The sequence below is a fragment of the Poecilia reticulata genome, chromosome 5 (genome assembly GCF_904066995.2).
Source record: "Poecilia reticulata chromosome 5, P_reticulata-male-v2, whole genome shotgun sequence".
Lineage (NCBI taxonomy): Eukaryota > Metazoa > Chordata > Actinopteri > Cyprinodontiformes > Poeciliidae > Poecilia > Poecilia reticulata.
The window spans coordinates 17,533,932-17,547,873 of record NC_088834.1 but is presented as its reverse complement, the minus strand read 5'-3'; the positions used below and the strand labels follow the sequence as shown (position 1 = coordinate 17,547,873).

The following is a 13,942-nucleotide window of genomic DNA, read 5'->3' as shown; positions in this document are numbered from 1 at the left end:
CTTAACCCACTCTCTGTATAACTTGGGGTTTACCTGTTAACACCCAGTGTGCTCATACTGGCATATATACATATTTAGACCGACAATTTTGGCACCTTCGTGATCAGGAAATTGTATTTGAGGATGAGGCAGAAGGGAAGACGCTCACATTTTTCTCCCTGATAACTTTGCTAATTCTTTTTTTTTAGATTGTTCCTCACGATGTCACGTAGGGCTGCAAAGTGTTTAAAGTGTTCCTTAAAACACCTGCACAGGTGTGCGTCCATTTAACTCAAACTATGTTATTTGAACTATCAAAAACTTACATCATCTGGAATTCCCAAGGATTTTTAAAGGCAATCTCAATGTGAGAAATCCCAGATGGAGACTGTTGATTAATGTTTTCAGATTCACAGTTAAATAATAAATTTATGCAGAAATGAAAGGACTGTGTGGGTTATCTTCCCCCTTCTGGGCTTTAACAGGAAGTCTTGCAGAGAGAGGCATTTTGAAAAAAAAATCGAACCGCTGGAAAATTTATGGGGAGCAGCATGTAGTGAGAGGCTGAGTGGGCAGCTTGGGAGACCGGGGAAAAAAAAAAGGAGGCCAGGGACTTACGTGGTGGATGTCTGTGTGATGCTCCTCTGACTGCTGGTGCTCTTAATGGCAAAGGTTGACGAGTTGCTCTTGTGGCTGGAGTCAAAGTCATGCTCACAGCGGCACTGGGATGACTTAAGGTAGCGAGCGGAACAACACAGAAAGTTCTGCCTCAGGTCGTGGAAGAGATGCCCAGCGAAGCACATATAGATCCAGGGGTTGCAGCAGCTGTTGAGGCTTGCAAGCAGCATGGAGATAATGAAGGGCATGGCTGCAAACGGGGAGACAAGAGAAACGTTACTGCCGTTTGACGGAATGAGAAAGACAAACTGAGTCTGGGTTTTTCTCTAAGACGTTTTGGAGGTGCTGGTGGAAACCGTACATCCACCGCCGACACTTGGTTTTGTGTTAGCAAAAAAAAAAAAGATTTACAGAATGCGTTTTTTGTTGTTGTTGTTGTTTAGCACTGACATTTAGAACAGACCATTTCAGGAACAAACAGCCATAATTCAACTTCCCAACTATACGTGTACTTCCTTGCCACACATTTACCTCAAAGGAGCCTTTTTAAAAGCTGATATTTAAACAATTAACTTCATTTCAATCAGCTAGTTTAGTAATGAAGAAAGCATTTTAGATATCAGGTCAATTGATTATAAACGAGTTTGCATCTCTCCTGTGTTTGCAGCTAATAATGTAATAGAAGGTAGATTTTATTTTAGCTTATTAAGACATGACTTTTTAAAAAATACATTTAAAAAGGGGTGGCTACAGTCATAAATAAACCAACACCAGCTGCTGTAGGATTTTCCCTGTATTGATTTTAGACTGGGGGTTAAGGCTAAACTCTTGCATTGTTTATCTGCTCTTATCCTGAGCCCTTTAAATAAAAATGGTCAGAGGGTCCTGTGGAGCCGACTGAATGGCAGCTTCGCTCCTGCTGGTCTCCCCCGGGCAGCTGTGGTCATGCTGTGGTTTACCGTCAGCGTGTGAATTTGTGCGTAAAAGGCTGAATGTAATGTATCGAAGTCCTCTGGACCAGATAAAAACTATACAAGTGCAGACCGTTTACCTCTTAGCAGTGCCAGCCACTTGAACAAGAAGCATGAACTTTTATTAAATAATTGTGCAATCAGAAATAATAACAACTTGCAGAAATCAAATGTCAGTTTTCTTTTTGTCTTGTTTTTAGAAGCACAGCTTTGCAATGTTGCACAGTCAAGTGACCCAATCCTTTAGAAGAAATGTTACGGTTTAGTTGTTTACTATTATTTGTTTTTGCCATAACATCTGGTTATTGCATTGGGTGTTTTTTGGTGGTTTCAACATTTGTGTTTCTGAAGAAATGACTAATAGCTAGCATAGTAAAAATGTCTTCTAGCAATGAGCCATATGCATTCAGCAAGAGACGGCTCTCTACGAGATTCATGCAAAAGCAGATATGTAAATGCATTGCAGAAAAGGAGAACAATACTGTTTCATTCTCACTTTCTGACATTATATCAGATTAAAACTTTTCTTCGTTTACTGTAGGTCCTTTGGGTTGGGTTGAAAAATGTATTTCTTCTTTAGTCAGGTTTATAGGCTTCCACGGTCATAAAGACTTCTTCTACAGTGGCTGACAGGTGCAAATGCCACAGCAAACGGTAAAAAAACAAAACAAAACAAAACAAAACAAAACAAAACAAAACAAAACAAAACAAAACAAAACAAAACAAAACAAAACAAAACAAAACAAAACAAAAAAAAACAAAACAAGCTTCAAACTGATGAGCGATGCAAACTCCAAAACACACAACACATAAAAAACCAAAGGCAACAGAAAAATGCTGCCAATCACAGAAAATAGGAGCAAAAACCTACAACAAAATCAACAGAACAAATGAAGACAGAAACTGCTGCGATCAACAACCAAATGGTGCAACCACAGGAAATAGAAGCAAGGGGAAATGCCACTATTATTAAAAACAAACAACAGTAAATATGAAACTCGCTCCACAAATGGAAGTTCCAACAATTTTTTTTAAACTTATTTATTTGAATATAAAAACTTGAGATGTCTCATCTCATTTTCAAAGGTGACCAGACTTCCAGCATTTCCTGCAGCATTTTGTTTTTGTGTTTTGGAGTTTGCATCACTCGTGTGTTTGCAGCTCATCTTGCCATTTGCTGCACTTGCACATCTGTCAGCCACAGTATTTCATTCCTTCCCACTTTTTTTGAGTGAGAACAGAGCATTTTAAGAGTCACTCCTAAATATTGACTTTATTGTACTTAATCCACTCTCTGTATAACTTGGGTTTACCTGTTAACACCCAGTGTGCTCATACTGGCATATATACATATTTAGACCGACAATTTTGGCACTTCGTGATCAGGAAATTGTATTTGAGGATGAGGCAGAAGGGAAGACGCTCACATTTTTCTCCCTGATAACTTTGCTAATTCTTTTTTTTTTAGATTGTTCCTCACGATGTCACGTAGGGCTGCAAAGTGTTTATAGTGTTCCTTAAATCACCTGCACAGCTTTGCGTCCATTTAACTCAAACTATGTTATTTGAACTATCAAAAACTTACATCATCTGGAATTCCCAAGGATTTTTAAAGGCAATCTCAATGTGAGAAATCCCAGATGGAGATTAACCTCTTACCCCCTAAGGGGGTATAAATAAATTTCCGCCTGACAAAAAACACACAAAAGTAAATCACTTATAGCCTCACAGCTATTAGATTTAATAAGAAACTTTTGGTACCTCTGTAAAGGTAAGATGTCATAGAATGGTTTTCTGGTGTCAGCACCATTGTAGCTTTGACCCTGCCTGAAATATTAGGGACAAAATACAAAATATTTTGCATTTTTTGAACCTCGCCCAAAATTTTCTTTGAAATAAACATTGAAAACACTACCAAAATAGTATTTGTAACACAAAAAAGTAGTACAGACTTTTAAATCTAAATGTTGTGTAAAAGTATACCAAATTTGGACTCAATCAGATGAATCATATTTATTTTAGAATGGTATTAAGTGAGAAATTTCTAGGCGGAGAGGCCATTTTGGCACATTATCCAAAATGTCACCAAACTGTGCCAAATGTGTTTTTTACATCAATACTGGGGGTTTGTTAAAATTAAATAGCTTATTACCATCTAATGACACTTTATACATATAATATAACCTTTGTTCATGACAGTTATCCCATTTATATCAAAAATGTACAATTATGCACAGTGTAATATGTATAATAATGATGATGTGAAAGCTCTTTCTTTGACTCCAAATAGAAAACTTTTATTGAAACAAGATAAAACAGTCAAAAATACTTTTTGAATAATTTAAAAGAGCAAATAAACAATTTTGAAAATCCACCACCACCATCACCACCAAAAAAATGGACATCTTACCTCAAAGAAGGTGAAGAATCATGAGAGTGGGGGGAGGTGGGGGAGGTTCAGCGTCACCTGAGCTTGATGGTTCGGCTTCCACTCGACTATAAATAAAAATAAAGTATTTGAAGAATTAGAGGTTTATTACAAAGTAATGAACCAAAGTAAACATGAAATCCTTACTAGTAAAATAAAACATATTTTAGTAAAACATAAGTAAACAAATAACCACATGGTTTTACTTCCTGCCGTTATTACAAGCATATAATCACTGAAATAAATAAATAAATAGAACCAAAACATCAAATATTTTGTGTGAAATTGCGGGGGGAAACTTACACATCACCGAGATCAAGTCTGTCAGCTGTGTCCGGCTCTTCCTCTTCCTCCTCCTCCGAATCCCACCAGCTATCAGAAGAGCCAGCTCCACTCGTAGCAAATCGGAAAACCGTTGTTGTTCAAAAGCCTTCAAAAGCCTCTAAATCGTCCAGTTTCTGCTGCTATGATCGATTTATCATAAAAAAATCAAAACTGAACTCACGGAACCGAGATAACTCCACGTGCTCAGACTCCCGTGTACCACACGTGCTTATGCACGAGAGCGCACCGAGAACGCGCCGAGAACGCATAAATTACGCACACATTTAGATCGGGTTCCGAAAAATACGTCATGATTTTGCATAGCCGACATCTTGTGCCATACTCTGAGAGTCTTTCCACTGTCTCGTGAAGCCATAAAATGGCCGTGATGATCAGCTGATCGGGGGTTTTCCGGGCAGTTGCGTCATCGCCCGAGGACCTTTAAATCTCATCAGCTGTTTTTAAATAGCTCTAAAATCTTAACATTTTGGGCAAAACCTTTATGCGGAATAGTTTTTGAAAGATTAAAGCCTCTTTTAGCGGATAATAATAAAAAAAAAAATTTAAAGGCACACGGAGCCTTTGTTTACAGAGCGAGTCGAGGGTCACATGGCAGCTGGAACCCTCGGAGGGTCCGTCGGGCTTAACAGGTTAAGCAAACAAATAAAAGAGGAACATTTTAGCCTGGTGTAAATTCAGACAGCAGGGGAACATTTTATTTATCTTTTCATACAGTGTCTTTTGATATCCGCTTTCAACTATAAATCAAATTCTCCCCGCATGTTTCACCACAACATTTGATGGAAAATGTGCACGTTTGGCTTCAGAATAGTGAAATTGAGCAGACAGGAGGCCAAATAGTCAGGGGCTAAAGAAAATTGGTCGATTTTGCAGGAAAGTTGTTCTCAGTGGGACACAATCTGTGTATGCAGAAGATTGCAGGAAATGATTGAACTTTTCTTTTGTAACAGCTGCAATCGTGACTTTGTAGCCCTCAGAAAACACTGAAAGGTTTTTCTTTTTGCACATACTTAGTCATGAATTTTCCTTCTTCCCCCACAGGAATAATGGTCTTGGTGTGCTACTTGGTAAGGGAATTATTAACAGCATGCAAATGCACTGCTTAGGAAAGTGTGCTTAAATTTCTAAATCTTTGAAACTCAGTGCTCTGGGAAATGATGCAGGAAACAGAAATGACTGTTTTCAATCTGAATGTTTTAGTCTTTCAGTTTGGTGTCAACGTTTCAGTACTTCATTGCTGAGTTCATATGCAAAAGGCAAACAGAAAATGCTAGCAAACTAATGAGGGAACAAACAGGTATTTACTCTGTATGCGCTTTTAGAGCAGGTGTGTCAAGGTTTAGTTTTGCTAAACTAAAAGTTGTTTGCTGTTTTTTTACAAGAATGAAATTGGTTCACAGTGTCTGCTTCAATCCTCATCGCTGACCGTCGACACCAATCCGAACTCTGCAGAGACGTTTGTCAGATTCAAAGAGGTGACACTGTTTCCTGCCCAGTGATGCAGCGATAGATTGCAGAAAGCAACCTGAAGTGGTACGCTGGATGACATTTACACTGCTAACTCCGCCGTCCACCTGACATTTGGCAAATGAGTTTCAGATCATGTAATTGGTTTGTATCCTGTATTTAACCTCGTCTCAGTGGTTGCTAATCTTTCTCTCGGTCTGCCTGTGCCCTAGCTAATCTTATTGCTTCTGTCCCCTGGATTCATTAGAAACTGCAGAGTAAAATGCCATCATAGGGGGCATGAAACTCTTACAACACCACACATGATTAAGAAGAGCTGTCCTCTACGGGTCATGCTCACGGATTAAAACGTGACTCTGCCGCGTCAGTCTTAGTTAGCCGTGTCGCAGGTTGTGTCATCTACCTTGGAGTTGCGACCTCTGGAACGTAGTGCAATGGCAGGTGGTGCAAAAAGGACCAACCGGAGTTTATCAGTGATTTATCATCAAAGCAGATGAGAGCGGGGCCAGGATCTAATTTGAATATTATGTGGCTTCACGGAGAAACAAAAAAAAAAGGCCCGTTGCTGAATTGGCTCATGGAGTCTCTCACAGGGGGGATGATAGATCACAAGGCAAATGAAGCGACAGTCTAATCACCCTGCGGGTGGTACATCTGTGTGGCTGTCAGGGCTGATTCTGTCCAGTCCAAAAGACTCCAGAGAAATTCATTTAACTCTGATTGTTGTTCGTGGATGGTAAACATGCATTAGCGGTAACCTCATTTAGATTTTAACACAGAATTAGATTCAATGTTAAAAAGCAAAAAAAAAGCTTTTGAGTTGTGCTTCCTTCCTTGTAAAAGACACGAGAACTGACCTTTACAAAAAAATAAAAAATAAAGACAGACTTTGGAGATTGAATGGTGGAAATTGTGCCCATTAAAAACCCATAATGCAAATCAATAGTGGGGTGTGAGTCAGCTGCCAAGGGCAGCAACCACTGCAACAAGATGCTTCTGTTCACAATCTTATTCTTTTTTTTTCTTCTGTGGAGTTTGTGTCAGCTCGTCTGAGTCAAGGTTTAACCTTCAGCTGTTTTGTCCACCACATAATGAAATCTGTCTGGCGGCTAAATGTGAAATCACACATGCAGGCGGCTGATTTCCCTCCAACAAACCTCAGAGAGAATCGGGGGATTTTTGTTGTCTTCTGACATTTTCAGAAATGATGCTGATAAGCCCAATCAGGTACTAAAAATGGTAAACCCGTCTGCATATTATATTTACATATTATCCCCTTGTCAGGAAGCTGACTTCTCGTTTCTTGGAGAGGAAACAGATTATGACTTGCATGATCATGTTTTTTTTTTTATTTAATAAAGATGAAGTTATGCTTTTGATGAGGCAGAAAAGTAACTTAAATGTTCACACTTGATCATTATTGCGCACGTTTAACTGCATTACTACTTGTTTTGGTATTACCTACTGAGCCAACAGCTCAAATATTGAGTGTAAAGGTGAAAGTGATCAGTCAGTGGGATCCATCATTTCTCTTTTTTCTTTTTTTTAGAAAAACAAAATAAAATCAACCAATTTTTGTGCATGTTGACATTGTTTTTCAGCAGCTTTGTACCTTTTAAAGTTAACTTGAAGATAAAAGTACAAAAAGACAGCTACCACTTTTTACATTTCCTAACCTATTTCCAGATTGTAAAAATTAAGAGCAACGTTTTATTTTTCATAATGTGTTGTAACACTACGACATGTCAACAAAAGTCATAAAATGAACTAAAAACACATTATTATTTATTGACAACTAGTTACATTGTGCATAAAATGTTTCCCAACTCAGACATAAAGAGCAGAAATCAATAAAGCTGCTTTTTGTTATGACAAAGTCAACGTTCAACGTTCTGAAGTTTTTTTTCTTTTCTGTCTGTACGACTAAACTCAAGTTATGTGTCAGACCTAAAGCCCCATAAGAAATCTATTACAAGTGCCTTGAAAATGTATCCATACCCAATGAATGGTTTTAAGTTTGTTTTTTTTTCATGAATAAAAAGGTGAAATGATTAGCATTCATTTGGATTCAGCTTTCTTTAGTCTGTATTGTAGAACCGCCTTTCACTGCAGGAAATGCAGAAAGGCTTTTGGAGCATGTCTCTACCAGCTTTGTATTTCTAGAATCAGAAATTGTCAGCTGTTCTTCTGTGATAGAATAACTCAAACTCGGTCAGATTGGAAAGAGAGCACCAGAGTTTTTCACCACTCAACACTTTGCATGAGGAAAAAAAAAAGAATATATATATATGGTGCAATTTTTATCAGCTTTAAAATTTCCCTTTCTGATTTCAGATTGTAAAGCGACATATGATTCATTATTATTCTATGTAAAAAGGAACAGATCTCATAGGGACTGGGGGTATTAATGGCTAGATAACAGAGAGTTTCCTGCTGGTTCAGGCTGATAAATCCTCACATTCATGCAGCTCGACATACAGGGGAAAACCAAGGTCAAACAAGCAGGGGTCTGTTTGTCATTAGGCTCAGTTTAGCAAACAGGTGGTATTCACCTTGCATAAAAACAAATCCTCCCATCCACAGTGACCCTGAGAAACAGAATTTATTTCCTTCAATCCAAAGAAATACACCTTTGATTACCTTTAAGGATGTGTATTTACTGCTGGTTTTAATGCAGGATCATGTGACAATGTGGTGTACCATTTATGATTGTTTAAAAAAACTAACCATCATTGATATTTTTCAGTATTTGTAATATGGACATTTTTTCCGCTTGGCTGAGGTTTATTTCCCAAGCTGTCTGTGGCGAGTTTGCTCTTTGCGTCTAATTAACTCTTTATCAGCACACACAGATGACACTCCTGCTCTCCTTTGTACACAAACACTGGCACTTGTCGCAGCCAAACTCTGCCATTACTAAGTGTCGCTGACGTCCAGACGTCAGCCTCCTCCTCTCGCCCTCCCTAACGGGATATGGATTAATCGTTTTCTTCTTTTTCCACACACTGAAGCTTTTTTTGTCCTTTTTCTGGCCACTATTCCTCTAAATATAACAGCGAGGTGCGGCGTCAGAGCCAATTACTTTTTCATCAAGCATGTGTCTTTGCTTGTAATGCATCAAATGGACAGAAATGGAATAGCTGGCCGAGGATTGCAACTGGCCCTTAGCAGAATTTAACAAAGGGGGCTCACAAAATGTTTTAAATGAATTGTCCAAGGTCGGCCATTGTATTTCTTTTATGTAAATCCATTATTTAGTAAATCAAAACAAGTTTGTTTTTCTCCTAGTTTACAAAGTTTCAGTCCGAGTTCAGCAAAAGAACTGATTCTCTTTACTAGCACTGAATTTTTTTCCATCTATTGATGAATTAATTTGCAGCATGAAACATGACTCCAGCAGCAGAAATTATACAACATGCCACTTTAAATAACAAAGCTAATTAATTAACAATCTTAAATAATTTTATGTTTTGTATTCAAATGATTTTTTATGATATTAAAATAGCTATTGATCAACCTTCAAAGTACAGAATAAGATCCTTTAAGAAAAATTTTAATATAGTGCTTGAATCTGTGTGAAAGGAGCTCTTGAGCGCCCCCTACTGACATGGTGGAGGTATAATAAGCAGTTTAGTTTGCTTATGCCTTCGAATGGCTCCGAGTTTCAGAGGTGAAAACAATTACAAACAATTACAATTACAAAAAAAACATGTAGTTCAATTGGAGATATAAAAATTGCTAAATTTGCTAAAAGAATGGTAGGAAATGTGAACTGACTTTGATGTTCTAAAATACGTAAAATGCTCAACGCTACACTGGATTGTTAAGCACTGAAGAGAGTTTACTTAAAACATTGTTTTTGAATGTTTAAATTGTTTACTCTGTTTGTGGAAACAGAGTATTTCTAATGTTTCTTGGGGTTAGAATCACCTGAGTAAAGAACATGCCTCAAACTTATTATTTTTTGCCAAGTGCAAATACCTGAAGTTAAAAATCACACTTTTTTAGTTCTTAGTTAAAATTTCTTGAATCCCAAAGTTTCATCTGCAGAGTGTTTTGTGTGTGCAGAAAAAATGGACACACTCCGAGTACAATTCATGCAAGAACCACCTCGGTTAAAAACACGTCATCTCTGTGCTGCAAGAAAACCTCTCACCATTTCTGTCTTGTGCTATATTTTTTTTTTCTGAGGTTGATAGTTGTCCGGTGCAAATGGTATGGTTCTGTTTTCAACTCTTAGTTCACAAATACCCTTGGGGTTGAACTAGAAAATCATTATTTGTATTTCTTTTTACACCTTTATCTCGTACTCAGGATACAGTGTTTTGAATTGCATTTACTCAAAGAGAAAAAAGAACACATATTTAAGTGTATAACCCAGAGGTGTGGTAGATCACAGTAGATGCATAGACCCCATGCAGTAGGTGGCTGTTAGTGACTTATTGTGGTTAAATGTCAAAGTCCCCCACAGGCACTAAAGCTGCCTGATGCACGCTTGTGCACACTGATTTGATTAATGATTAGCCGTCAATGAGCCTCTGCAGCTCAGGAAGAGTCTGTGGAAAGTTGTACAATTCTGCATGCATCCTTTCCTTTAAAGCAACACCATTGATCCTTTAGTCTTAACTCACACGACACGTCTTAGCAATGTTGCATTCATTAAAATAAGGTGACTGTGACATTTTTATCGACATTCGGTACATCAACACGTTTGCATGTCTGCTTTCCAGGAACAGGAAAACATCCTGACAAACCTTCTGGCTCTACTGGGAAACTTGGACCTCAGAAAGAGCATAACTGTTACGTCAAAAGTGCCACAATTTATTAAATTAAAAATTTGCTAAAATATTGAATATTAAAAACGTAAACTAATAAATTGATTGAATAATTAATTTTTTTTTATCTAGTTTTGAACATTAAAACATTTAGAAATCTAGCAATCAAAATATTTTATTAGATTTGATTCCTTTATTTGCTAAGATGTATGATATAATAATTATAGCATTTGTCTATTTTACATTTGTGATGCGCCACATCATGAAACATCTGGATATCCTGCCTTGCAACGTAACTGCTGACCAATCAAGTGGCCTATGGCAGTGTTCGTCCCGCCCCCTGACTTTCATAAATAAAACATAAAATAAAAAAATGTGGTTTGTTGCAACAGAGGACTATAAAATAGTTTAATAAAATAAACTGAAAAATAACTGTATAAACTTTTAGATGTAAAGAATACATCAATTAATTATTTTTATATTTAATTATTAGAATATTTTATATCTCATTTAATCATTACAAAAAAGGGGGTTTGTATGTTAATTTGTTTTGCTACTAATATTAATAATTATTTATCCAATTATTAATGAGTTGGATTGTGGAACTTTTGGCTCTTGGAAGGTCACATAATCAACACATACATCTTTCACAGCTTACCTTCCTTGTTTGTGATCAGATTATGGAATTATATACCGACTTTATCTTTGAGCTGCGTCTGGCTATTTTCTGGTAAAATCGCCAAATGGTACAAACACAAAACCTCCTTTGTAATCTGGGTGTAAATTCTCGGGATTACTGAGTCACACTGTGTAAGTCCTCTGCATTCTGATGAATATTTGAGGAGACTCGAAAAGGTCTAATTTTACTGTAACTGATGAAACCAATGATTTTTGTGCGTAGAAAACGGCACTAATTGTTGAAGTCAAATGAATGAACAATAATAAATTGCATATTTTTACATGACAATTGTTTTTAAAACATATTCAAAGGGGGAGATATCGGTTTCTGTGCTGGCGTTTTGAAGTATTCCAAGTGCGTAACGCACCATGTAGCGCACAGCCACCTTTTTGCGCACAGCGCGCACTCGTTATAACAGCCTTTTTATTCAACCTACCCTCACGGGGCGCAGCTGGATCCCACGCAGACCACATCTGGACCGAGAAAAAGGGGGTCCAGCACACGATGTACGCCACCACAATCACAAAAGTCATTTTCACGGTGGTTATCTTCGCCTTGGAGATGAGCCTCACGCTGCTCACCCGGGCCAGCGTGTTGCTTTTGCAGGTTTTGGGGGTCAGGCTGATGCACTGTTCGCGTCTGGTTTTCAGCTTAAAGTTTTGCCATATCTTAAAGCTGATCAGACCGTAGCAAATGCTCAGTATGGCCACGGGGATGATGTAGATAGTGAGGCTGATCCATGTAATGTAAGCCTTCGCTCCCCAGGGCTTCACGAAGTCGCCCCAGCAGTCGTACACTCCTGAGCCGACCTCTCTGAGGGAAAAGATGAACATCTGCGGGGTGCTGAAGAGCAGGCTGAGGAGCCAGGAAAATATCACATAGAAGCGATCTTTTCTTCTGTGCAGAGAGCGCAGAGGCTGACATATGGCCAGACAGCGGTCTACGGACATCAAAACTAACATGTAAGTGGATGCAAACATCCCGACAACCTGCAGGTATTTTACCAACCTGCACAAAATATCTGGTCCGTAGAAGCGAAATGTGATGTCCCAGATAAGTTGCGGGAGGACCTGGAATATGGCCACGACCAGATCGGCGATGCTCAGGTGCTTCATGAAGTAATACATGCGGGACTGGCTGTGTTTGGTGGTGTGGATGGCCAGCAGGACGCACAGGTTCCCTGCGAGCGCCAGGAAGAGCACCAGAGCGAGCACGGTCACCTCCACCTTCGCCACCTCCTCATTCCTCTTCAGGGGGTTCGTTTGATTCAGCCCGCCGGTCCCGTTCAGGAGGCTGGAGTTCCTCCAAGATTCGTTCAGTTGCCAGATATCACTTTCATTGGAAATAGTTTCCATTGCTGCAGCCTCGTCCTCTCTGCAGAAGGACTCGTTAGTGGTTTTGGTCACCAAGAGAGGGGTCGTGAGCGCCCAAGTCTTCCTCGCGTCCTTACAGGTGCCAAGGCATAATCAAGGTCAGTTCATAATTCCCAGATGGCAAAAGGGTTTTACGTTGTCTCGGACGTCACCCATAGTCTGTAAAAAAAAAAAAAAAAGAAAGAAAGAAAAAGAGGATGTCAGGGAAATTTTTTTTTATTATTCTCCAAACAGAAAAAAGAGAAAAAAAATTAGTATGAAGAATTACATCCCGAGAACAAGACTGAACCTGCAAAACACTAAAACAAAATTATGAAGTATATTAACACAGCTCACCTGCCAGTAATCCACCAAGCAACAGAAATGTTTAGAAATGTATAGTTTTAGAAAAAATAAAGAATGCGGCGTTTACAGCCGAAGTCTAAACATAAATGCTAAAACTGTAGATGAAGAAAAGAAACTAGCCTCATCTCTGCTGAGAGTCGTCGGAATGGGCAGCAGCGCAGCGCCTCAGCCCGTGTTATAGGGTCCCCAGTTCGTCAAGAGCAATAAAAGGTCCTACTTATCACCGCCACTTGGTGGCCATGTGCGCTTTCACTGATCGGCTCTGCAGCACGAAGCGTCTTCAGGGAAAGACCCCCACAGCTGCATTATATCAAAAAAAAAAGAAGGAAAAAAGAAGTGCAAAATTTTATATATACACACGAATACATGCATCTAAAAAAATAAAGTATGTTTGAAAAGTAGATTTATGATACTAATGAGATTTAAAAATTGACACATAAATTAGCATTTATTCCAATCAATCTTGCACATTTACTTCAAATAGCCTTCTAATTTGATGTTGTCTTTTTTAATGACTGGTGAGTGTCAAATGTTAGCAGAAAGTTAAGTGGAAGGAAGAAAATGTGGAAAATGTTACACAGGCAACCGTGATAACTGCAACTTTGAACCTTTTCAAGAGATATCATTGTGCTGTATGGTACATGGACATGTTTTTCAGTAATCTGTCATTTCTGTACTCAAAATTCTGCAGCTATAACCTTCATTATGAAGCATAGCAATCACACTTACGTCGTTTCTACCATAGTTCTTTTTTCGTCACAATTTTTATTTAACATGTTTTCACACTTCATCCTTTGAATGCGTCATTTCAGCAAATTGCCATTTTGGCTTAACCTCCTTGCGGAAGGTGTCAGCGACTGTGTGCTGGATAACTCCACACTCCTTCCTATCATTCAGTATTACAAGATGCTTTTCTTTCTTTGTTTAAAGTGAATTTTCCATTGATCAGATGTAATATTCAA

General features: G+C 38.5%; 1 protein-coding gene across 1 annotated transcript; it reads right to left on the bottom strand.

The window, feature by feature from the left end:
- Positions 1 to 373: 373 nt before the first annotated feature.
- On the bottom strand, positions 374 to 13,304 carry oxtra (oxytocin receptor a). Its single transcript, XM_008409849.3, has 3 exons — positions 12,972 to 13,304; positions 11,699 to 12,794; positions 374 to 847 (listed from the first exon to the last, which is right to left on the bottom strand). Exons 2-3 carry the CDS (start codon positions 12,615 to 12,617, stop codon positions 594 to 596), a joined length of 1,173 nt encoding a protein of 390 aa, XP_008408071.1. The 5' UTR covers positions 12,618 to 12,794; positions 12,972 to 13,304; the 3' UTR covers positions 374 to 593.
- Between the last annotated feature and the right edge of the window lie 638 nt (positions 13,305 to 13,942).